This window comes from Schistocerca serialis, chromosome 1 (assembly GCF_023864345.2).
Source record: "Schistocerca serialis cubense isolate TAMUIC-IGC-003099 chromosome 1, iqSchSeri2.2, whole genome shotgun sequence".
Classification (NCBI taxonomy): domain Eukaryota; kingdom Metazoa; phylum Arthropoda; class Insecta; order Orthoptera; family Acrididae; genus Schistocerca; species Schistocerca serialis.
This window is the reverse complement of record NC_064638.1, coordinates 1046275516-1046301868: the sequence shown is the minus strand read 5'-3', so window position 1 is coordinate 1046301868 and position 26353 is coordinate 1046275516. Positions and strand designations below refer to the sequence as shown.

Sequence of the window (26353 nt, the reverse complement as noted above, 5' to 3'; positions counted from 1 at the left end):
AAAATGAAATTTTATATTCGCAGACCTTGTATTGATAAGTTATTATGCAAAATATTTCAGGTTTATCATACAGTTACTTCCAGAGATATAAAAAATGACAAAACTCCATTTTTTTTCCAACTGCCTATTTTTGTGGCCGACTTTGCTTCAAATTATCCTTAAACAAATCCTCCAAGAAATCATCTTTTATTATTTCACTTAAGGAAGTGCAAAAAGTTGCACACACTGACCTAGTTTTCTGATTATCTAGTTTTGCTTCTCTCAAGTAAATATTACCACAAATGACTATACAGTATCTCCAGTAGTATTGAATTAATGATTATGAAACTTTACCAATGTTCGCTGGGAACATGTGCCATTGTTAATACACAATTTTATCAAAATCTGTGATGGTCATACAGGAACCTTTGGACCACTTGGCATGCAATGACCCAGTTAATACTGAATCTCACATCACTTGTTACACGAAAATTATTTCATCGATTCCATATAACCTTTATTTCAACCTGTCTATAAAATAAGAGATGTTGACAATACTATGAAAAGGATAAATTGGTACTCACCATATGGTGGAGATGTTGAGTCACAGACAGGCACAACAAAAAGACTTCTAAACAAGTAAGCTTTCACCCATGAGGCCTTCTTCTGAATTAAACACACGCACACACGCACACGCACACACACACACACACACACACACACACACACACACACACACACACACACACGCGCGCGCGCGACTGCTGTCTCTGGCTGCTGTGGCCATACTGCAAGCAGCAGTACATGATGGGAGAAGTAACCAGGTGGTGGGGGGTAAGGAGGAGGCTGGGGCAGGAAGGTGGAGGGACAACAGGTGAGGGGTGGGGGACAGTAAAGTGCTTCTCGTGAGAACATCATGGGGGTGCTGGAGAGAGGGTAGGGCAGCTAGGTACAATCAGGAGATTAGATGGTGGGAAATGGGGGGGGGGGGGGGGGGGGGGAGAGGCAAAAGAGAGAAGTATTGAAACTGTGGGTGCATTGGTGGAATAGAAGGCTGTGTAACGCTAGTGTGGGAATAGGAAAGGGGACAGGTGGGTGAAGGACAGTGACTAACAAATGTTGAAGGATATATTGTGGGGAGAGCTCCCACTACACAGTTCAAAAAAGCTGGTGTTGATAGAAAGGGTCTAGATGGCACAGACTGTGAAGCAGTCATTGAAAGGAAGTTCTTGTGTCGGACAGCATGCTCAGCAACTGGGTGGTCCAGCTGTTTCTTAGTTACAGTTTTTCAGTGTCCATTCACAAAGACTAACAGCTTGTTAGTTGTCATGCTTACATAGAAGAAAGCACAGTGGTAGCAACTTAGCTTGTAGATTTTGTAGACTGGTTTCAGAGACAGCCCTGCCTTTGATGAGATATGAGATGCTTGTGACAGAACTGGACTAAGTGGTGGTGGGAGGATGTACAGGACAGGTCTTGCATTAAGTCTATTAAAAGGATATGAACCATGAGGCAAGTGGTTTGGGAGCAGGGGTTGTATAGGGATGGATGAGAATATTATATAGGTTCGGTGGCAGCAGAATACCACTGTGGGAGGGGTACGAAGAATAGTTGGAAGGACACTCCTCATTCCAGGGCACGACAAGAGGTAGACAAAACCCTGGCAGAGAATGTGATTCAGTTGCTCCAGTCCTGGGTGCTACTGAGTCACAAGTCATATGGTGAGACTTTGGTAGCTGGTGGGTGACTGGAAAGATAAGGCATGGGAGGTCTGTTTTTGAACAAGTTGGAAAGGTTAAGATGGTCCGTGAAGGTCTCAGTGAGAATCTTGCTATATTTCAAGAGGGACTGCTCGTCGCTATAAATGTGACGGCCATGGGTAGCTAGGCTGTCTAGGAGGGACTTCATGTATGGAATGGGTGGCAGTTGTGGAAGTGAAGGTATTGCTGGCGGTTAGGAGGTTTAATATGGATGGAGATACTGATGTAGCCATTTTTGAGGTGGAGATCAACATCAAGCACTTTACCATCTCCTACCTGTATCCTGCTATCCCTTCCCTCCCCAGTGTCCTCCAAAACCCCACCATCCAGATTGCTTCTCCCATCATGCACTGTTGCTCGCAGTCTGACCTCGGCAGCCTGACAGAGTGGTCTGGTGTGTGTGTGTGTGTGTGTGTGTGTGTGTGTGTGTGTTTTGTCCAATTCAAAAGGTCTTTTGGCTGAAAGCTTACTTGTTTAGCAGTCATTTTGTTGTGGCTGTCTGCAGCTCAGCTTATCCACTATATGGTGAGTAGTAATTTATCCCCTTCATAATATCGTCTTTATCCCATCCTGGATTTTCCATTGTTTGAAACTGGGTATCTTTTCAGTTTCCTGTATGCACCTCACTTTCAATTTAACCCCAACACAGTGTTTGGATAGAATTTCCTGTCAAATCATTCATCAGCCACAGAAACAATGAAATGCAAGAGAGATGTTGAAAGATATAGAAATTATAATGAATGTATTTTATCAGAGAGGCCTGAAATGCAATGTAAAGAATTAAAAACTCTACACAAAGGTGTATGGAAATTTATGTCACTTAAATGTGACTCTGATTCACAAATGATACATGAATTTCATAAACTTACAGGTAATTCATCTTTTCCATTCCAAATCCCAGTGACCTGTCTCTGCTGCATAACTTGCTTTATGTTGAGTAGAGCTGGCAGTGCTGTACATCCAGCATTCACACTGTTAAGAAGCAACATTAAATAGTTGTTAGCATCACTATCACAATTCAGCCATGTGCATAAAGCTTTCTTTAGGTTGTCAACAAATATTTTACATCAAAATTGGCAATAAAAATGACTGAACTGAAAAACAAGAGACTTGGAAAGAAAGTTTTAATACAAAAGTGTTATTCTAAAGGCAAACACCTTGTGTGAAAATTAACTGCAAACTATGTACCTCTCTTTCTGATTTTGTGGTATCCTCTAATTTTTTATGCAAATGTAAAATTTAACTATAATTCAGAAACACTGTATGCATTTCATCAACATTTAACTCACCACACAGATTAAGAACAGCCAAGTGACATGACACCATCCCTGCCTTAGTTTTCATTTTTAGAAATACATACTTTCCAAGCATTGCTTGATTTGTGACAGTATGCACCCGTACCAGTACCTCTGATGAATAAAAAAATTCAGAACTGCAGCGTTTGAGGTGTGGCGTGATAAAATTTTACTTTTTACCAGTACAAATGTTGTATTCACCCTTTTAAAATACCCAGGAAAGTGTTAAAACTACATTTTAAGAAGACTAAATTTCAAACCCAACCCCCCTCCCAGAAGGTCACAGTAATAGAACCCTTAAAAAAAATTACAAATCAAGCACTGCTTGGACGCACTCATTCTATTGCTTGATTGTAACATTTATAGGAGCCTCCAGCTCTGCTTGAAACAGATTTTGCACTAATCACTAGTTTATTCGGAAACAATTCAGTACAGCACACAGCAGAAGCAAACACATCATCTGATCTCTATGACACTAAATGTGGTCACAGCATCATACATGTAAACAAAATGCACAAATAGGTAACCCATTCTACAATGAAACTGTGTATGGAAGGAGAATTTGTCACCAGGAAAGAATCATTATACTAAAAACTGAGTCTACACTGTTGTTATAATGTAAACATTGAATGCTTGAAATACTACTGTAAATGTATGCAATACAAAAACTTTAATTTTGTTTTGTCAGTTATCTCACTTTTCCGGTTTTATACCAAAGTAAAATATTTTCAATTTCGTGTACAGGTGTAAGACTCTGAAGCAGCCATTCAATCAGTTGCTGCCAGACAATTAACAGTCTCATCTGTTTTCATCATTTTCAATATTTGTTTTTTTATATATATTTTTCCCACGTGGAATGTTTCCCTCTATTATATTCAATATTTGTTTAACATCACACATGTAAATACATGAGAAAAACACAAAAGCAACAGCATTAGTGAAGAAAAAGTACTGAGTTTTGAACTGTTAATGTCATAATAAAACTGGAGGAAATATTCATCATCCACATTTAATAAGAGTTTTAGTAAATACCACTAGAACAATAACAAATAAAAAATACTGTTTATTCCTTGTTTTGGTGTAAGCACAAAATCCCTTACTTTGAGATACTTTTTGCAGACAATACTGTTTTGTTATGGTTGCTGACTGTGTGTTCCTCAAAAACAATGCAGTTGTCTATTATTGTCAAAACTGTAATTTTTTTCTATTTTTGTGCAAGTTAGAATTCATAATTGTGTATCTACATCTACATCTACATGGATACTCTGCAAATCACATTTAAGTGCCTTGCAGAGGGTTCATTGAACCACCTTCACAATTCTCTGTTATTCTAATCTCGTGTAGCGCACGGAAAGAATGAACTCCTATATCTTTCCGTACGAGCTCTGATTTCCCTTATTTTATTGTGGTGATTGTTCCGCCCTATGTAGGTCGGTGTCAACAAAATATTTTCGCATTCGGAGGAGAAAGCTGGTGATTGGAATTTCCTGAGAAGATTCCATCGCAATGACAAACGCCTTTCTTTTAATGATTTCCAGCTCAAATCCTGTATCATTTCTGTGACACGCTCTCCCACATTTCGCGATAATACAAAACGTGCTGCCTTTCTGTGAACCTTTTAGGCAGTCTCCTTAGTAGGTCTGTTACACTTTCTAAGTGTCCTGCCAATAAAACGCAGCCTTTGGTTAGCCTTCCAACAACATTTTCTATGTGTTCTTTCCAATTTAAGTTGTTCGTAATTGTAATACCTAGGTATTTAGTTGAATTAATGGCTTTTAGATTAGACTGATTTATCGTGTAACCAAAGTTTAACGAGTTCCTTTTAGCACTCATGTGGATGACCTCTCACTTTTCGTTATTTAGGGTCAACATTACACATCTAAACAAAAGTGTGGAATGTCACAGAGTTTACTACAATGACTTCTCATAGTACACCCACCGAGGTTTGTACAGTACTTTATTAACAAAATAAACATAATTCCTTCTGAAAACAAGAACAATTTTGGTTAGTTACAAAACATCATTACAAAACAAAGCAGGCCCTCTCCTATGTGTACACCTTAAAAACAAAAATAGTGAAATTTTTATCTCATGTTGATGATTATCATTCTTTAGTAGAGAGTGTAGTGATTTGAGAATTTCTGTGTAAATTCTAGAACCGCTCAGCCTTCTACCATCTCGAACACACGATATTCTGGATATGAGTGTGGGATGGTGCAATCCTACCTACTGCACGTTACATGTTTGTGTGTGCAGGTTTAAAATCAGTCGGGGCAAGACAGTAGTGGTGGTCAGACGGCACCAACAAGTACCTGTCAGGCAATTCAAAGATGTTTTAGTGAGTCTGTAAGGACGAATCATGGAGTTTATATGCAACTCTGTGCTTATTGTGTCATTGACTACTGTTATTAAAACAAGAATAGCTGAAAAAGTACTCTTCCGAACTCTTGATGCAACCTTGTTAGAGGCAAGACTCATTTTACGATTCATGTGAAGAAAGATCATGGTATCCAAGCCAACTTTCTTTTAACAGTAACTCAATTTGTTTTTAATGTTCAGCTGTACGAGAGACTTGCAGGAAGTTACATATTCATGTGGAAAGTGAAATTTTTAGTGTGTATGGAGGTCAAATACATTGTTAGTTGACGAAAAGTAAAGTTTGTATGTCTACTTATTTCATAAGTAGAGAGAGTCTAATAATTCCTGTAGCAAGCATTATTCGACGGTGAAGAAGACAAGAGGGTTTACAGCTGCCGGCTATTCAGTACAGAAGAGTGGCTGCAAATTCCAAGTAAGTCATCTCATAAAGAAGTGGAAGGTGGTTTGGGAGAATAAGCACATATAACCCAGATCCACACTCACACTTGAAGTCGTCAGAGTTCATCCACTATGTGCATATACTCTGGATGAGACCATCGATCTTGAGGTATAAGGTCCTGAAGATTGCCAAGGGGATTTGGATGCGGTGCAATGGCCACCTTCAACAGGTCCCATGCATGCTCAACTGCATCATGTCTGGGGACTTTGCTGGCCACCGCATTAGGCTGATGTTGCATCTTTGAAGATACCGAGACACTGCTAAAGTGCCAGCCGCAGTGGTATAGCGGTTCTAGGCGCTCAGTCCGGAGCCGCGCGACTGCTACGGTCGCAGGTTCGAATCCTGCCTCGGGCATTGATGTGTGTGATGTCCTTAGGTTAGTTAGGTTTAAGTAGTTCTAAGTTCTAGGGGACTGATGACCATAGATGTTAAGTCCCATAGTGCTCAGAGCCATTTGAACCATTTGAACTGCTAAAGTACAGTGCAGGTCTTGCATTGTCATTGACTAGGATGAAGCTGTCACTGGCTTTACATCTGTAGGGCCTCACAATTGTTTGTAGTACCTCCTGCAGGTATTTGGAAACAGTCAAATCGCTGTAGATCGGAAATGAGGGGTCTGCCGTCCCATCGTTATTGTCATCCAGAACATTACACTTCCACCTGCAAACAGTCGGACTTCCTGAACTTATCAGCATTCCTAGTGTCATCTAGTTCTTCTTCAAACCTCAACACGTCTAATGTCCAGTCGAAAACCAATCCTGTTCTCATCAGCAAACATGACATTACTCCACTCTACAATGGTTCACTGTTGATGTGTCAGACTCCACGCCTTTGACTGCATTGGTTCCATTGGTTCAGTGCACAACTTCTCACTGATCTTCTGGAATGAAGACCACCCTGATGCAATCTTCTTCACATTATTTGGTCTGAGATACAAATCCCTGTTGCGGAGGAGACATAATTTCCAATATTTCTAGCAGTTGGTGTCAGGTGCCTGCGAGCTGACAGTTGGAGGCAACGATCCTGCATTGGTGTTGTCATATGAGGTCTATTGTTCACATTTCCCATCTCTCTGTACTTTCTTCACACCCTAGACAAACCACTTTGAGTGACAAGTAACTGATCAGCAACATCTTACTGTGTATGACCTGCTGAAAGTAAAGCCACTATCCTGACCCTATAAAAGCGTTGTATGCCTCTACGTGGAATGTTACTGCAGTGCCGTATACAAATTGAATGAAGCAGTTCTTGATACTGGACTTCTTGTGGTGTGCCACTGTGGTAGTGGTATGTTTACATGACTGGAAAATGGCCACACGCATGTCAGTAGTAAATATCATCCAGTACATGGGCTCTAACTGGATAAAACATGAAGTGCCTAGGTTTATTAGATCTCTAGTATCATAGACTACATTTTACGACAGTATTCCAAACTATTGTTGAGCAGTGTATTTTGTACATTATCACAACATTCATCATTTGGAGCAGTGTTTCAAACAACACTAACACTTGTGAAACCTGCATCGTCTAGAAAGAACTGCCCCAATGAATCTAAACAGTGTACCAAGCAATTGAAGATTGCAGAATGATGGAATACATGTGGCTGTAGCAGTGCTCTCTCTTGAATGATAAGGACGATCAATGTCAAACCCATCATCATCATCATCATCATCATCATCATCATCATCATCAAGCTCAGTTAATGGACAGTGTTAAAAGTAAAAACATGGAAGCTATCAGTCTTTGAGAAATGGGCTTGTCACAATGTGACAATTTGAATATGTAGAGACAACAATATGTGTCAGACTATCATTTGAACCTGGATATTTTGCTTATTACAGTTACCTTAACCATTAGACTATCTGAGCAGGCCACCAGATCCAGCTTAAAGTTTCACTGTCACTAATGTTTCCTCCACGTCTGATTTCTGAGCACAATAATAAGATGTTCTCCCACAAGGTATATGGGAAGAGCTCGAATGGGGGAAAGGTGAAAGTGGAGCATCGTGGCTTACCCTACCACAAGGAGTACATGTGATATGAATTAAATACACTGAAATTTAATTCATTCCATAACATTTTGGTACATGCACAGAATGCTGCTATTATAGTGACGAGTATGTGGAACTAGTTGTAGAAGGAGGTCACATGGGATGATGAGCAGGTACTGAAGCAGGGAATGTGATTACAGCATGGAATAACTGCCATCTTGTCTGTGCAGCCTTAATAAAGTGTACAGATTTCACCACTTTGCTGATTCAATGTTGAAGCACAACAGTGGATTTGTGCTGTTCAGTAGAGGTTTGATGGGTGGCATAAAGCCTTTGCCCAGAAACTACAAACACATCCAATTCCAACTGTCAAATGAATGCCAACACTCATAAGGCAAAATGTTGTTCTGAATGAGTCCTGCATTTTACCTGCAGTAATAGCGACACGTGTCCTGGATGCTATCACAGTATTCACAATCAAACTGTCTGCATTATTGCGCAGCACAATGTATAAGTCCAGATTGTAATGGGTTTTGGTGTCACTGGATACAAGTAATCATAATTCCTATGTAATGAGAATAATCCGAGTTGCGACTGCTACGCCAGGGCAATTTTTGAGCCTGAGGAACTGTCTTTCCTTCATGTGATTTTGCAAGTCATATTTCAACACAACAATGCATGATGACATGACAGACTGTGCAAGTCACTTTCAAAGAACAATAGGTATGACAGTTTTCACCGCCTTCGTAATCACTATACTTGTTGCCAATTAAGCATGTCTGGCCTACGGTCGATAAGAAGCTTGTTCATTCTCATCCTTCAGCAATCACCAATGGTTAGTAGACACTCGAACAAACTATGTAGACAGAAATATAGCCAGGCTTACGAACAAGCCATCCGATTCCATGTGGAGTCTGGACATCATACTAATTGTCAGTGTCAAAAATTATGTACGGTTCTATAATGCTAATCATTAGTGTATTATCATGAACCCAATCCAAGACAGGTCAATTACTTCAGGCACTAATTCTCTCTTGATGTTGCAGTTTTACAAATGCCAGCTGTATTTCACAATATACATTCAAAAATGTTTTGTCTTTTCTGAAATGTGACCTGTCCATCAACTGAACTCACTCAAGAACAAATCAAATAATCTTGACCAACATTGTGCAGAATGAATGCTTTAATGTGATAAACATTATTTGTGACTGAAGCAAGTTTTGAAATACTCCCTGTTTAGTAGCCTGTTATTCCTATTAAGAATTTATCAAACTAGAAAAACGTCATGTAAAACAAAGGTGCACAAGTGGAGCATGCATGTCCTCCACTGCCCAACAAAAAAATCCATCTACAAGGAAACTAGAAAGAGTTGTGTCCTCTGAAAATTACTTACCATACTGTCAATGGACTATCAACACTTAAACCAAGCAGGGAACACGCATCTCTTGTGAAAACATCTGCTATTTCGACCCACATATTTGGGTCTAACAGATGGCTATATGGAGATTTATCAATACCATGAGGCAGATACAGAAGCATTCCCATTAAGCTTTGGATTTCTGTTAAAGAGAAAAGTGTGAATCAGCCTTAGGAGCAAATGGTATGTCTCTCTTAGAAACAAGTGCACAATAATCAACATATATTCACACACCACCACTAAAATGTCTTTTACACTAGTATTAATAATCCCACCAATATGAGGCGCACGGATTTAATGATTTTTGGTTTTGCTTTAGTAACAATTGAGATCACCAACAGGAAGATAATTAATAATTCATGAACGTAACACCACACCTTTTATTTTCTCTTTTCTTCTTTACAGGTTTGCTGTAAATTAATACATGTTGAATACATGTTGCAAACATAACACAGGTTTGCCATTAGTACTCTACAGTCGAGTGGACTCCCACACTTTGCTGATTTACCTCTAGAGTTTCCTGTGAGTTCTGCAGGTTTTTTTTAGTTCCATGGTATAGTTGATTATGTCATGTGAATGCACAACCGTGACACTTTGAAACACCAATATTTACTGTCAGAGAAAAGCTACATTATGAAGGGTAAAGAAAGAAGAGTGCAGCAATATCAAAGCTAATGTCTGCTAAGTGGAAACTAAATTATTGCAAAAAGAATCACAAGGGGAATGAACAAGCAGTCATTATTAATGTGTGTTTCCATCACACTGACATTAACAAACAGTGACACAGTAACCATGTACAACAGTTTTTATTGAGAACATTAATTCATTCAAGTACATTTGCACACTGCTAATCCCAGAAATAAAGCAAAACTTTATCACTACAAATAGTGTAACTGTAATGGGAACTGTTAGAAGAGACAACCAATAAATAGAATGTAATTCTGAATTGATGTCTTTCATGATACAATCTGTTGCGCATTGATTAACAGGCTTTAGATCAGAAAGAACAGCTCCATCTCTGTTATCGGGTGCACAATTTCATAAATTATATATGTATTGTAATTTACCCTTCTGTCAAATTCTGTTTGTGCATGTGCATGTGCATGTGTGTGTGCATGCAAGCAGGCACATTCTCAAGCATGCACAGGCTACGAAGTGCAATCGAAGCACTAGATACTGGGTGTCTGGCATTTGCTGTTTGCTGATGATCTCTCAATAATATGACATAGAAAACAAGGTAAAGCAAATCTAGGTCTTGAAAGAGAAAGCTGAAAAAGTCAGATTACATATCATTTTTGAGAAAATGAAATATGTGTCAAACCAAAAAGATGCACCAAAAATGATCACTACAAAATATTGAGAGATCAAGAGAATTCATAAATTCAATTTCTCGCAGAGATGATACAGACCAATGGGATAGAGTAAGGAGGTCATGAATAGAGAAATCAAAAGATGACCAGAACATCCTAGAAGACTGGAAACATCTTCCATAAATCCACAACTGTCACATGATGAAGTGAGTTATTACAAGGGTTGAACTAAAAGTAATGCTCCACCTTCGTTAACTGGGTTTGGATGGGAATATTTTAATACATCAAATGCAGAAATAATCCTTAGAATTTGATCTTTAATTACCAATATTCACTTTTCCACATAATCACCAGCCAATTGGATACTTTTCTGCCAACGATGAACAAGCCTTCTGAAGCAGTCATGGAAGAAGTCGACACAGTTTCCGCAACCACAATCTCACAGTTCTCTCAACATCTTGATCAGAAGCATAATGATGTCCCCGCAGATCGTCTTTCATTATCGGGAACAGATGGAAGTCAGACAGTGCTAAATCTGGACTGTATGGAGGATGCCGTATGGTGGTGAGATTCAGTCTCTAAAGTTCTGCTGTAGAGGCACGTGAAGTGTGTGGTTTGGCATTGTCATGCTGCAGGAAAACATTTCCCTTTTCCTTTCGGACCCTTGTTAGCCATCGTTTCAGAGTTTGTAGCGTTGTGATTTAACGCTCTGAATTTATTGTTGTTCCACAATCAAGGAAATCAACATGGATAACACCATCTGTGTCCCAGAACACTGTGGCCATGATTTTTCCAGTTGAAAGCTGCATCTCGAATTTCTTTTTGTGGGGCAAGTCTTCATGTCGATATTCCATAGACTGAAGTTTCGCCTCTGGGTCATAATGGTGTACCCACGTTTCGTCTCCTGTCACAATTGAATGGAGAAAGGTGTCACCTTCATTGTCGTAACGTGAGAGGAGTTCCTGGCAAATTTCAAGTCTGTGCGATTTCATTTCAGGAGGCAGCATCCAGGGTACCCATCATGCACAGATCTTCTGATAGCCAAGCAATACAATAATGAGAGGCACGCATTCTTGTGAAATGCTGATTGTGCTATCAATTTCTCTGTGAGTGATACGACGATTGTCCTGAATCAATCTATCAACACTTTGCTTGTGAAACTTGTTGGTTGCTGTCACAGGACGTGCAACTCTTTGTTTGTCATGCAGATCAGATGTTTCCGCCTCAACATCTTTAAACTTACTCCCCCAACGATGCACAGTACTCACATCAACACAATCACCATAAACTGCTTTCATTCTCTGATGAATCTCCTTTGTGGTGACACCTTCTGCTGACAAGAATTCAATGATAGCATGTTACTTAAATCACATTGACCGACCGTCTGCGCAGAGTTCCATACTTTATACTGGAACAACACAACTGTTCAATGCTAAAACTTCCTGCCAACTGGAGCTGTACAGAAGAGGCTACGGAACAAGTCAGTACCTGCCACATACCAATGCTGCAAAATGTTGAAGAGTTACAAAGGTGGAGACATTACTTTTCAGTCAACCTTAGTACAACATTGTCAGAAAACTAGAAACCTTAAACACATCAGAAACATTGGCCATGGATTGAAAAGGTGCACTAAAAATATCAATCTAGACAGAAGAATCATCACAAATATCCTTCTTCTCAATAAGACAGAAGAAGGCCACAGACTGTGCAGTAGACAAGTGACTGACTGGATACCTAACATAGTACACGACACGAAGAAACAGACTGAAATTTTATGGGCTTTCAAGAGAATGCTGGACACTCGACAAACTAAATTGATCTTGGAGTACACAGAAAACATTGAGAACATGAAGTGAACCACTGAAATCAGAAAAGATCTCAATGATGCTGTCTTAACAGACTTTGCTATACAAGACAGACAAATATTTAACAACAAAGTACTCAAGTGGAAAGTGAGCCAAGAGGTCAATAAATTCAAGAAAGGAAGAACTTGGTCAGAAGAATGTACATAGTATTAGGGTACATTGTTGTAACAGCACGAACGTAAGAAGACAGGCATGGGATGATGTGCAGTGGCAAGGAGCAATGTTCCATTTGACACTCCAGCCAACTGTGTCATTCAGCAAATCCTGTCAGTAGCATGCAATTCAGGGTGTGCATAGAAAACTTAGTGTTGATTTTCATGTTAGTTTAGGTACGGTGAGGTTACTTAATTACTATAAAGTTCATTATAGGAGGCATAAAGCAAACACAAGTATTATGTTAAGAAGTGACAGTGCTATTTTGCTGAACATATAATTTCTACTAGGTAGAGTCAGAAGCAGAATCAGTCATCTGGAGTAGTGCTTGCCCCATCATTACCAGTCACCAGGATAGGTGATGGCTGGAGTGTGGTGCGTGGGACAGACAGAGAGCACTCTGGCCATGCCACAAAATATTCTCCATCTCTCTCTGCACAGAGCGCATCATGCTGCAGCCTTCTTACGTGCAAACCACTATACGAGCTCATTAACTATACAGTTCAGAAGATACACAGATGAGTCAAAACATTATGACCATCTGCTTAACAGCATGCTGGTCCAACTCGGGAATGCAGTACAACAGTGATTCTGTGTGGCACGGCTATTTCAGTCCTTGGTAGGTTCAGAAGACACATGGCACCAGATGTCTACACACAGGTCATGAAATTCCCATAAATTGTGAGCTGCAGGTTCGTGGGCACAGAGCTGACACCCTGTAGCACCCCAAATACATTCAGTTGAGTTCAGATCATATGAATTTAGAGACCAATATATCAACATCAGTTCACAATGATGCTCCTCTAACCACTGTAGCATACACAGTTAGCCTACTGCAAAATGCCAGTGCTGTCAGGAAAGACATCCAGCATAAAGATCTGCAATAATGTTCATCCAGTTCATAGTTGTCATGGTGCCTTTGATCAGCACCACAGGTCCCACAAAAACACAAATGAATGCTCGCCCCCCCCCCCTGCCCCCCCCCCCAAAGCACAATGTGGCCCCACCAGCCTGCACCTGTGCTACAGAGAATGTTTCAAGCAGCAGTTCACCTGGTAATCACCACCAACCTAGTATGATTAGAAACATGAGTCATGAAACATTTTCACTGACCCACAGTCCAATCCAGTGATCCCACGATCACTACAATCATAATCAATGATGTCACTGAGTAAAACTGGGAACACACAGGGGTCGCCAGCTGCAGAGCCATATGTTCAACAATGTGCACTGAACAGTGTGTTCCAAAACATTTGTGCCTGTAACAGCAGTGCACTCAGTCAGCAGACCACCATCTGTCCTCTTTTACTGAGTGTACATACCTCCGTCCTCAACGTTCTGTGACGTGCCATGTATGTTGAAGATTGTATCACCTACTCATGGTTCCACCATCCTTCAACCACTTTCCATAGATGCTCATGAATCTAGAACGTGAACAGTTTCATCACTTCTGAGATGCGCTTTCCCAGATGCTGGTCCAAAAAATCTGCCTTTTCGGCAAGCCATTTATTTTATTGGATTTCCGGATTTGCAGCACTATCATTGCTAGAATGATTCTGCATTTGCCTCGGCACCACTTATATACTTTCCTTACAATGTCACATGCCCACAATGCCACCAGGTGGTATATCCACAACAACAGGTGGCATTTAACTCCTGGTAGGCAGTGGTCATAATGTTTTGCCTCACCAGTAAATGTAATTAGAGAAAGTATATAATATGGTGATCACCAAAGAAGGGCATATAGAAGAAACTGATTACAAGCAGAACGATTATGTGTTTCTGTTAAGCGCAAAAAGGAAGGATTAATCTAACAGCCAAAATATGCTGAGTTAGTTTGTTGGATTCATAAAGCAGAGCGAAAGGATTCAGAAAAAGAAAAATGGGAGGCTAAGGAATAAATGCATCAGAAGATCAAGAACAGACCCTGTAAGGTAAACCAAACAGATTAATGTAATTCATGGAAATGGTGGAAGCAAACAGCAAACAAGAATGTGCTGGAAAAGTTAGCAAAAAATAAGGAAGTGTGAGAAGAAAGTTGACACTAGAATGAATACACAGTAAGGAAAATGCTGCACAGAGTAAATCAAATGATATGTGACATATAACAACAGGAGGGCCAGTTAATAGTCACATTAAAATAGGGCTAGGAAACGAAACAGAAGGAATAATTACAAAGGTGGGGAAAGACAATGCAAAACTACAAGAATGTACTGTAAAATTAAAAACAAAATTAAGCTATGACTAAATGGAGGAGATAGCACAGCTAGAACAGTGAGTCAAGAAGTATCACAAACAGCAGTAGAAATCACAGACCAAGTGAAAATATGCTGATGAAAAGAAGCTACAGAATGAAAAATTTCCCATGCATAGCTAGATAGTGAAGACAGCATAAAAAAAGGTAGAACCAAATCTTCATGTCAAAATTGATACTGTTGAGAACAAAATATAAATGAATCACAAAGACATTAAACATATCATATGAATACAAATGTTTCCAGGAAGTACCAAAGTCAACAAGGAAGTGACAAAGGAAATATAGTGTGATTAGTTAAGTCAAATTTATTAATGGATGTCAATTCAAGAAGTATTACTGAGGAATTTTGAAGGTATCTAACAATACGTAAGTAGAAGCACAAAAATTTGATTTTGTAATGAATCTTTATCAAGAGTCCAGCTAGAAATCTCGAGTAGAATAGATAAAACTGAGCAACAGGCTGTGTTTTTGTGCAATTCTAGTTTAAAAACAAGTAAGATCAAAGTCTGAACTCAATGTGCTACTGGTACAGCAGAGAAAGTTAGAGATTTCTCATAGCTTTTATTGAAAAAGTACTTGAGATGCATGCATGCCCCAGTATCAGTTCTGGTAGTTGTTGAATCTCTTTGGTTGTGTTGTTATGCTACGGCTTCTCATGCATCCTCACTGATGGCAATTTTGCAGCAATTCAAGGACGATTTAAGAGTGTGGACAGCTTGCAGCTTGGCAATCAGTTCAGGGGGCTGTCGGCTGGAGGTCGGCAGGGAGTTGCCCGCTGGACGGAGCTATGCTTAGAATCAGGCCTTGTACTGAGGTGTAGTCATGGGTTGCTCCTTGTGTCTGAATTACTGGTGTGTACATAGTGGTCCACACCTTTGGCTACTGAAGAGTTAAGGTCTTACTCTGTGTGCAAAGAGACAAGGCCACATGCTGCAGTTCATTTTGGCGAGTTCCCTGCTGCTTTGGTTGACGGTCGTGGCAACCTACACTGTCCTTGAGAGACTTCGACCTATTGTTGGACAAACTTCCACTCTGTTGCCACTAGGTGTCTTTTATTGTTCTTCTCCAGTCATTGTACTGGCCGTAGTTTGGGTAATGCATTAAAGGTGGATCATTCTGAAATCATTAAGCCTAATGCTCATGTGATTGTAATTCTCACTTTGCACTGCTGGTGCTTTATTTCCATGGTGTTTGGGGGATGCCTGTGCAGTCTTTCACTTGCTATCTGAGTGTATGTTTTAGAATACATACCGGTTGTGCACTGTGTTCAAGAAAGCTGGCAATAATGCCTTTTTGTTGTTTGCAATTTTGTAGTATAGTGTAATGGTCTATTCTGTCTATTTACAGCAAGTCAAAAGTTATTTGCACTATTGGTGTATGTATTTGCTAATCTACAAATCAGCTTCACTGAATTTAAATATTTCCTTTGCTTTATTATTTCTGGTGCAAAAACAACTTCTGTTACATTTTCACAATTCACCGTTCTGTTTAACAGGTCTTTGTACAGTTTGTCATTCACTTGCTATGTAATCTAATTTGTATTCTGTATGTTCTAGAAGCTGCACAAACAAGCAATCACCTGGGCTTCTAAAAGTAAAGCTCTTGATAATACCTGAAAAGTTAGTTCTATTACTGCATTCTGCTCCATCTGGTTCACAGACTTGCGTAATTTATTTACATTGAAATACTTTTATTAAAACTCTGTTTTTTCTACTTCTACTAAGACGAGTACAGTTTGTTTCTTTTTTAAATGCCTGATTTTTTACCTGCTTTAGTATAGATCGTAAAACATTCTACTATGTCTGCTTCACAGACATGTGTAATTTGCTGTTCTTTGCAAATTTTGTGTATTAATGGTTTCACACACACATTTTGATAAGTTTTGAATGTACTGTTGGGTGTGCTTCACAGAAAGATGCAATTTGTTGCCCTTAAAATTATTTTGCATTTATGGTTGCATCTGCTTCACAGATGTGTATAGCACTCGAAGTGTCAGGTATCTGTTACTGTGGTGAATCAATTTTACTTGTTTTGATACTTGTAAGATAGGCCTTTGTGGGTTTTTTTTAATGCTCTGCACCATACTACACCCAGACCCTAGCTCCCTACCAGTTCAACGGTAGCAGAGTATGGTTTGACTAAGGGGCACAGTTCTGATCCTGTGTACTGGCAGGGGAAGAAATTTTGTCTTGGCAAAATGTACTGCATGAAACGTCCTGACAGATTTGGAAATTTTGCCTTGGTGAAGAGTACTACTTGAAACTTCATGGGAGATTAAAACTGTATGTCAGACAGAGACTCAAATTTGGGATCTTTACCTTCCGTAGCAAGTACTCGACCGTCTGAGCTACCCAAGTACAGCTCATGCCCTGTCCTCACAGATTTACTTCTACCAGCACCTCATCTCCTACCTTCCGAACTTCACAGAATCTCCCCTGCAAAACTTGCAGGACTAGCACTCCTGGAGAGGAGGGAAGAGCAACATTGTGCAGATACAGTTTTGATTCCTTTGGGTGTGATAGACTAGAAACAATTAGTAATTTCCCCATAATTGTTTCCAGGAAACAGATGTGCATATTCCCAGGATTCTAGGATTCCCACAAACAATTCACAAATGAGCACAACAAAGCACTACATAATCTTCTGAATAGGAATACATGGAATAGAATGAAAGGATGCAAAAAGGCTTTCTAGTGTATAAAAGATAAAATAAGCTATATAAAAAAATAATAATAATAAAATAAAAAAAAACCTCTCACACTCTGATTGGTCAACGGTATTCTGTAAGGAGTCTGAAAGTTTGAAATTTGGAATAATAGTTCCTCTGCATTAATGGAATGAGGACCCCACAGAAAAGTTTTTCAAGGTCAAACCAAGGTCAAGTTCATTTTTGCAAGTGGTAACCCCTATTTTTATATTCATATTCTACGGGAAAAAATACGCATTGTTTGAAGGGAACATTTTTTACGAAAAACCAATGGTTTGTTGCCAGAGGGCACATCATTGTAACTTTCCCAGGTTACCAGTAGCTCAAGAATGAAGCGAGACCGGGAAAAATTTTCAGTGGAAATCTTGTACGGTTTCTGAACTCCGTCCACTGGTGAAATTTTTGTGACCTTGAAACGGCCTTGAAATTCTACAGTAAGGATTAACCTGAAATCAAATACCATCGGCATTAGTGGAACCCAATGTGCACCACGTGGAGGTTGCCAGCGGACTTCGCACATCGTTAACCCGGAAAGGGGTTGATTAACATGGTTCTCATTGGAAATGTAGGAGCTCAGATGCTCAATCAACTGTCTATTATGCCTAATGCACATTTGCGCGCTGTCAGAAAATGGTCTCAACATCATTCAATGTCTGATGGGTGAATGCCTGGAAAGCCGCCACAACCCTTTCTCTCAAATCTTCTGGCAATGTCGGGTGAGCTCCCCTTAAGAAGAAGAAAAATGGCATTAAGTCTGGTGATCCTGGCGGGAACTCATGAACTGCACTGCCGATACCAATCCATCAATTTGGGTAAGTTGCATTATGGTACCTTCTGACAGATAAGGCCTGATGCGCAGGGGCGCTGTCGTGCTGAAATCACATACGTGCTCGTATGTCTAGGGGGATATTTTCTAATAAAGGAAGCACCAGATTCTGGAGAATATGAAGATAGCACAAGCCATTCAACATTTTGCCATAAAAAACAGGACCTAACACGTAATCACCAACTATGCCCACCCAGACATTGATTGACCACTGCCTCTGTATTTGGTGATCTCATTGCCAGTGAGGATTAGCTTCTGCCAAAAGTGTGCATTATGGAGATTGACTCCCCCCATGTTGTTGGCGTTTGTCTCGAACGTAAAGAGAGTGTGCGAAGAGAAAGGGATCACGACGTATTTGTGTATCGGCCCATCAACAAAATGCCAGGAATCTCTCAGGATTCCCAGCCCCAATTGCTTGGATGATACGTAAGCGATATGGGTGGAATTTAAAGAATCTTAAAACACGAGATACCGCTGATCGAGGCACACCATGCATTTGCTGAATCAAGTCAAAAGGTGTGGATCTTCAGCGACAATAGCACAAACTCCCTGCAAGAAAATATTGACATAGATAATAAAATAATGAAATACCACATGGTAATCCGTCCTTTTGAAATATGGAGAGAAGGCAGAAATGAAAGACGGGCCCGAGAAAGTCGACTGCAAGACAAAGTGACTCAGATAAATTTTTCTCTTATGGGCTCCAAACACTGATGTTGAGAATAATTTTGCTTGTATGGGTTTGGAAAATTTTCACTTTGGAACTCATTAGAGTCTCACGTGACGAGATTGTTCTGAGTCCCACGAGTCAAAATTAATCAGAGTTCAACGAGGTGGAATTTTTCTAAATCCCGTAACACACATTTTTTTCTAAGAACATAAAAGAAAAATTTATGAAAGTCATGCCAGTCTAGAATCATTCTAAGTCAGCAAAGCCAAGAAATTTTCAGAGTCTCCAAGGGTAAAATTTCTCTGAACCTCAAAGATATGATTTCAAAATCCCCAACAATGATGCTTATTAGTTAGCCTCAAAGCTCCACCCTTCTCTTCTCTGATTGTGCTGGCACAAGTACAATGCTGGTCTCTGATTTGGCACTCCCCAAGTGGTGCACACTGGGTTCCACTAATGCTGACGGTATTTGCTTTCAGGTTAATTCCTACTGAAGAATTTCAAGGAAATTTCAAGTTCACGAAAATTTCACCAGTGGGCGGAGTTCAGAAACCGTACAAAATTTTCATTCAAATGTTATCCCGATCTCGCTTCATTCTCAAGATACTGGTAACCTCGGAAAGTTACAATGAAGTGCCCCCTGGCGACAAAACATTGGTTTTTCTAAAAAACGTTCCCTACAAACAATGTGTTTATTTTTTTTTTTTAAGGTAGAATATGAACATAGAATAAAAAATTGGGGTTACCTTTTGAAAAAATGAACTTGACCTTGGTTTGACCTTGAAAACATGGCTCAAGGTCATTTTGAGGTAATCATTCCACGACCCCGTTCAAACCTTACAACTTTTACTAGAGATCTTTTTTGCAGAATTGTGCCACGCCAAAGATATCGGCCAGTATATTTTAAATTGGGACTATATGTAAACCAAGGTACTGACAGACAATGGCAGCTGTTGTGTAAGAGCACAAGAGCATGTGAACACCCTAACTTTTGACACCTAGCGAATTTATTGGTTAACTTTCTTTGAATGCTGTTCAATGTATTGTAGACGCAGTAATCTGAAATACACGGCACTGAATCTACCGCAATGTACTAAATTGCTGTTCTAGACTCAGTGAAACTTGGCATCAGGGTCATGAGCACACCTTCACTTGTTCACATTTTAAGGCGCTTCTGACGTGGGCAATGGCACGACATAATTGCCTTACGAGCCAAATACATGAGAATTGGATAAGCAATGTGCACAGTCCACAGCGTGCACTGCTAGCCCTTGCCACTCAACTACAAGTTCACGTCAATGCCATCAGGCGGTAGCACGCTGCAGCAGACTTTGATCTATGTTCACTTGGCATAAATCCCACTAGGCGGTAGCACACTCCACCGATAAGCAATTCACTATACACTAAATTATATTGGACATCAGTATATTTTATACTTATACTGATAGAAAAACCTATTTTGTGGGGTTCTGAATGAGATGTAGTACATTAAGTTTTGGATATTATCATACATTAATCCATTTGAGCTGCGAGAACCATAAAGCATATCATCACAAATTGTGAGACTGTAGCAATTATTCAAACTTCTTACATCTGTTGATCTTACAGTGGGTCATGTTTATCTGTACTGTATGTTCACATTGTATGTATACATGAACATTCAGGGAAAGCTGTTTCACTGGTTTCCCTGATATTCACTTAAATGTGGGGTCGAAGACAATGTGCTTTTGGTCCTTACCGTTCTCAGCACCTCATTTGTATTCTAGTCAAGTGACCTTGTTGGTAGATGGTACTACCTGAATTTAATAATTTCCACAAACAGCAGTTTGTGTTTGGAGTTGGCTGTCTACTGTGAAGGAATCAGCTTTCCTGTGCAATGTCAACATGAACTCTGTTGAATTTGTATTAACCGCTAATGGAAAAGAAAATTACCAGGAAAAGTTAGCTGCAAAGGAAGTAGGGGCTCCCAGATCAGATCTAGTTGTGAGAAAGTGACGAAATCAAATAAGTGTGACTACAAGCAAAAATTTAACAAAGACACATATAATAAGTGTAAGCTGTTATGTGGATGCAACAGAAGAATGCCTGGTTTTCAGCCCAAAAGTTAATTCATTAACTAACACATCAATCAGGGATCTTGTACATTTGCCCAAAAAAACAAAACAGCACAAAAATTCCCACTTACACAAAAATGTGGAACGTATAGCAGCAAAAGCTTAAACATTACCGTTCTTGCTGTAAACTGTTCTTAATTATGAATAAAACAAGAAAATGCCAAAAAAATTTCTCCTTTTTTTCAGACAAATTATGCATATTATTTATCATTATTACTGTTGACAACAGCTGAAGTTGTATAAATATGTTATTACGCATAATTGTTATACAGCAGACGCTATTAATTTTGCACTCTCATATTTATCTGAATTTAAAAATTTGTGAATGCCCAGGATGTATACCTACGAGTCGCAACTGCTCAGAGACAAGCTCACATTCACTCTTATTAGTGAGCAGCAAGTTTCACAATGGCAAGCTAACAAAGTAGAATTTGGTTTTGAAGAGGAATACATGACCAGCAATCAGAGTATCACTGTAAATGAGCTACTACAGGAGCCCATGGGATTAAAGTACAACGGAACTCAAGGTTACAGAATTAAACATACAGGTGATAGATGGAGCAGCACACAAAGAATATTTAAAAATAAATGTTACGAAATACTTGGAGATCAGAAGAGTCATAAATTTCTACATTTGGTTAATTGAATGTGTGAGTGTACTGCAGAGAAGTGGTTAAGGAAGTATTATTTTTTGTACAACAGATTTCTATAAAGAAGAACTAACATACAAGTAGCAGAATGGAAGTTACGTATTCGAGAACAATCCACACAAAAGCCAATTTGGTGTATTTTACCACAGCAAACCAAATTTTGAGATAAAGAATACTTAAATAAGGTGAGGGGTGCTTACCATAAGAAAGCCAGTTCTATCAAATGTCTAAGATGCCAAAGTAAAATAATGATTTCATGTATCAGGTATTATCAAAGAAACAAAGGAAATGGTAGTGGTTGATTTGTTAGCAACAGTATCAAGGGAAAAAAAAGAGCTATGCTGGTGTTGCTCGCACTGGAATTTGTCTCAATATTTACACATTCCAAGAGGCAAAGGGTAAGATTACACCCTACAGAATGCAGAAGAATTACTTCAAAACAAAGAGTATCCCAACTAAAATTCTCATCAAGAATGATGGGCTATTTACCAACAATGCATGAATAGAAATTCTAATCTGAAGTGATACATAGCTACTATTAATCTCATTACAATGACCTAATTCTTATCCCACAGAATGCTCCATGATGGTGATTAACAGACTGTAATAGACTGTATCACAACAATGGTAAAATATTTTTTATGTGGGGACATTTCCCTTGAAACATCAAATCAAATATACACAGGAATGAGCGCATTATACCTACAAAGTGTTAATATCATGCTGTAGCTTAAATAACACAAAATGTGCACTTGTGGTAATATGCTTCAATAGTACCCAACAGCACCTTCTTGCCAGCATGTGACAACCTGGGAAGTGGTGACCCAATAAAGACAATCCAACTTAGCACAAAGAGCTTAGTTATGCTAGGCATCATACAACAGAATGGTGCACTCTAAAGTTTGTAATGCAGGGGACATGGTGTGGATAAACAATCATGTGAAACTGCAAAAGATAAGATATATGAAATTTCAGAAGGTAGGTGCCGAGATAAAGACAATATAAAATTATCAACAAGAAGCATCACATGGCAAGGAACATGTTGACAAGCTGAAGAAATCCACCTTGGAAGAAATGCCAGGAGGTCATCAAATGAAGACAGTGATAACTGGCTGTGTATGCACCAATATAAGGCTGCCGTGATCAAACACTGAACAATAATGGGTGTTATTGCACATAGCAGTCAGCAGATACTGTGGCTGAAATAAAGAACTGCTTTTATTTGTGCACGACATACAAAAAGTAAACATACACAATACACAGCAGCATTCTGTTGAACAACGCAATGCGAGATGACAGACACCAGCTGCCACCATATCTTCAGAGATGTCTTCAAATACTGCACAAGAATTTCATGGCCACAGTGCATGGTCTGTCTGCAGACTGGCCACTGCCATCACAACATTGCCACAAAAGAGTGGGAAATAAGATGTTAAGCCAACATAAACTAGCAGCTGTGTAAAAGCAAATGCCACAATACTGGGAATCACTGAATGTGGTGCCAGGTGCAAACACATTGACAATTTCATGGCAGCCATGCCTCCATCACACACATATCTCAAGTGAAGGCACAATGCCACATATGGACACAAAGTTATATGAACCTAGAGAGTTATGATGGTTACACCAGGAGACAAAAGTGGCTATGTGCTTGCAACTCCTATCTGGCATTGTTATCTCCAACAAAGGACTTTCTACATACAACTCAGCTGGTCAGCGTCTTTACTATCTGATGAACAGCAATCTATTCTCATATGCATGTTATATTACATCTTGGATTTTCTGTCAATATAATTTATATAACACAATTTACATTTGATTTGCAGATTGCAGTGCTCAACCAGAAATAGAAATAATCAAACAATAAAATATAGTACACTTTCAATCATAAATTAAGCTGAGAATTTGAAAAAAAGTTGCTGAAGTAAGCCACTGAAATAAGAATGAGGACAAATCTTGTTAAGGTAGAGACAATCTCAGAATTGCTTTGAAACTTGCTTTTTAACCTTGATACAAGTACAACATTGAGAAGCACTATAAAACAAAAACAGTTACAGTGAATATGAACAATGGTTAATCATAAAAAATAGGTTCCATTATCCATTTACACTTTATGGAAACTGTTAACAAATTATAACAATGCCAAATAAGAATGAGAAAAAGTAAAGTGCCATCAAATACATGTAACACACGATGCAAAATATTAAGTGTTAAGTGAAATATAGTTTTTTTAAAAATATTTCTGGACATTCCTTTCAGTCACAAGTTAAACTCTTTGCCCAGATGACAATGCTTTAGTTCTTTTTTGCAATTTTCTTATTCCTTAGCCAAACATGTTACAGATTTTGTCAAAGCATTCCATTTTTGTAACACATGAGAAATGTATTTTGATTAGCAACAAAGAAAGATGATAACTGAAAACATTCCTTGAGGAGCCCATGACTACTGTTGACAGAATTTGTCTGGATCATTAGAAGTTGTAGGAAAGTTTTTGGCTCTGAGCACTATGCGACTCAACTTCCGAGGTCATCAGTCGCCTAGAACTTAGAACTAATTAAACCTAACTAACCTAAGGACATCACACACATCCATGCCCGAGGCAGGATTCGAACCTGCGACCGTAGCGAGGAAAGTTTTTGAAAAATGTAAATACCTTAGTATGAAAGGAAATCACTTACTAAGAAGCAGAAGCATTGTTGTCAACAAGCACACATGAAAGAAAGAAGACTTGCTATCTTTCAGAGTTATCTTTTGATGAGCTAGACAGACAAACACACACACACACACACACACACACACACACACACACACACACACACACACCTACCTATGCCCCTACTGCTGCTAGCTAGATTGACTGTGCCAATGCAATTTTTGGGCAAGGGGACTCGTTGTGGTGGGGGTAGTGTCAGCCGGAGTGGGGAGAGGGAGGCAGGGAGAGAGGGAGGCAGGGAGAGAGGGAGGCAGGGAGAGAGGGAGGCAGGGAGAGAGGGAGAGAGAGGCAGGGAGAGAGGGAGAGAGAGGCAGGGAGAGAGGGAGAGACAGGAGGAGAGAGGGAGAGAGAGGCAGGGAGAGAGGGAGAGACAGGAGGGAGAGAGAGAGAGAGAGAGAGAGAGAGAGAGAGAGAGAGAGAGAGAGAGAGAGAGGGAGGGAGGGAGGGAGGGAGGGAGACAGGGGGAGCGAGAGAGAGAGAGGGAGGGGGGGGGGGGGAGCGAGAGAGAGAGAGGGTGACAGGGGGGGGGGGTCTGCCTAGCTGCTCGGAGAGAGGGAGCTGGTCAGTAGGCCTGGAATGTGGGAGGGAGGAAGCTAGTTTGTAGGCCTGGAATGCGAGAGGGAGGAAGCCTGTTTGTAGGACTGGAATGCAGGAGGGAGGAAGCTGGATTGTAGGCCTGGAATGTGGGGAGGGAGGGGTGGCAGGTATAAGGCCTGGCACGACTGTAGGGGACAGTGGGTAGCAGCAAATGGGACTTGGGGACGTAAATTGGGAGGGTCTGACAAGACGAAGGAAAGGGAAACTGTTGGGTGGCGGATGTTGGCACAGTGTTTTACCAGAGACTGCTTACTCTCTTGTCTGCCATCTTCTGGAGTACTGCAGTGCGGTGTGGGATCCGCATCAGATAGAACTGATAGAGGACAGCAGAAAAGTTCAAAGATTGACAGCTTAACATGAAATAAGGGAGAGAGTACTACAGGTATGATACACGAACTGGGATGGCAGTCATTAAAACAAAGGTATTTTTCACTGCAGCAGGGCCTGCTCATGAAATTTTAATCAATAACTTAGAGCAATCAATCATTTAAAGCACGAAAATATTCTGTTGGCACCCACCTACATAGTGAGAAATTATCATCATAATAAAATAAGACAAATCAGAGCTTGCACAGAAATATTAATGTGTTCATTTTTCCTGCACACTGAAGTGGAATAGTAGAGAAATAGCTTAAAGGTGGTTTGATGAACCCTCTACCAGACACTTAATTGTGAACTTCAGAGTAATCATGTACATGTAGACTAGGCCAAAATTATTAAGAAAGTGGAGGTGTTGTTGTAAGGATAACTCCCATCTGCATAGTTTAGAGGTGCTGATGGTGGACGGAAGGCCGGTGATGGAGTAGGATAAGCCTGTGAGGGGATTGGAGTAGGTGGTGTTGGGTGGATGGATTGTGTAAAGTGGTGTTCCATTGTCCATCAAACCTACACATCATCACAGTCCATCCCTATGCTGCTCCCACCTCTAACCCCATGCCACAGGGATCATATCCCTGTGGCAGACCAAGGTGCAAGATCTGCCCAACCCACCCACCCAGCAACTCCTGTATTCCAGTCCTGTCATAGGCTTATCCTACCCAATCAGAGGCCAGGCCACCTGTGAAAGCAGCCATGTCATGTACAAACTCTGCTGCAAACACTGCACAGTGTTTTATACTGGTATGACTAGCAACCAGCTGTCCACCAGGATGAATGGCCACCTCCAAACTGCTGTCAAGAACAAAGTTCACCATCCGGTGGCAAAACAAACAGATGGGCACAATATGCTCAAT

The 26353-nt window shown here is 39.9% G+C and overlaps 1 protein-coding gene across 1 annotated transcript in view; it reads right to left on the bottom strand.

The window, feature by feature from the left end:
- LOC126458842 (E3 ubiquitin-protein ligase RMND5A) overlaps positions 1 to 26353 on the bottom strand; it is an 84654-nt gene that overhangs the window by 17048 nt on the left and 41253 nt on the right. Inside the window, exons 6-7 of the mRNA XM_050095820.1 lie at positions 9236 to 9401; positions 2609 to 2711 (exon numbers count right to left, since the gene is read on the bottom strand). Coding sequence (XP_049951777.1) covers positions 2609 to 2711; positions 9236 to 9401 — 269 coding nt within the window. The remainder of the gene's footprint in view (positions 1 to 2608; positions 2712 to 9235; positions 9402 to 26353) is intronic.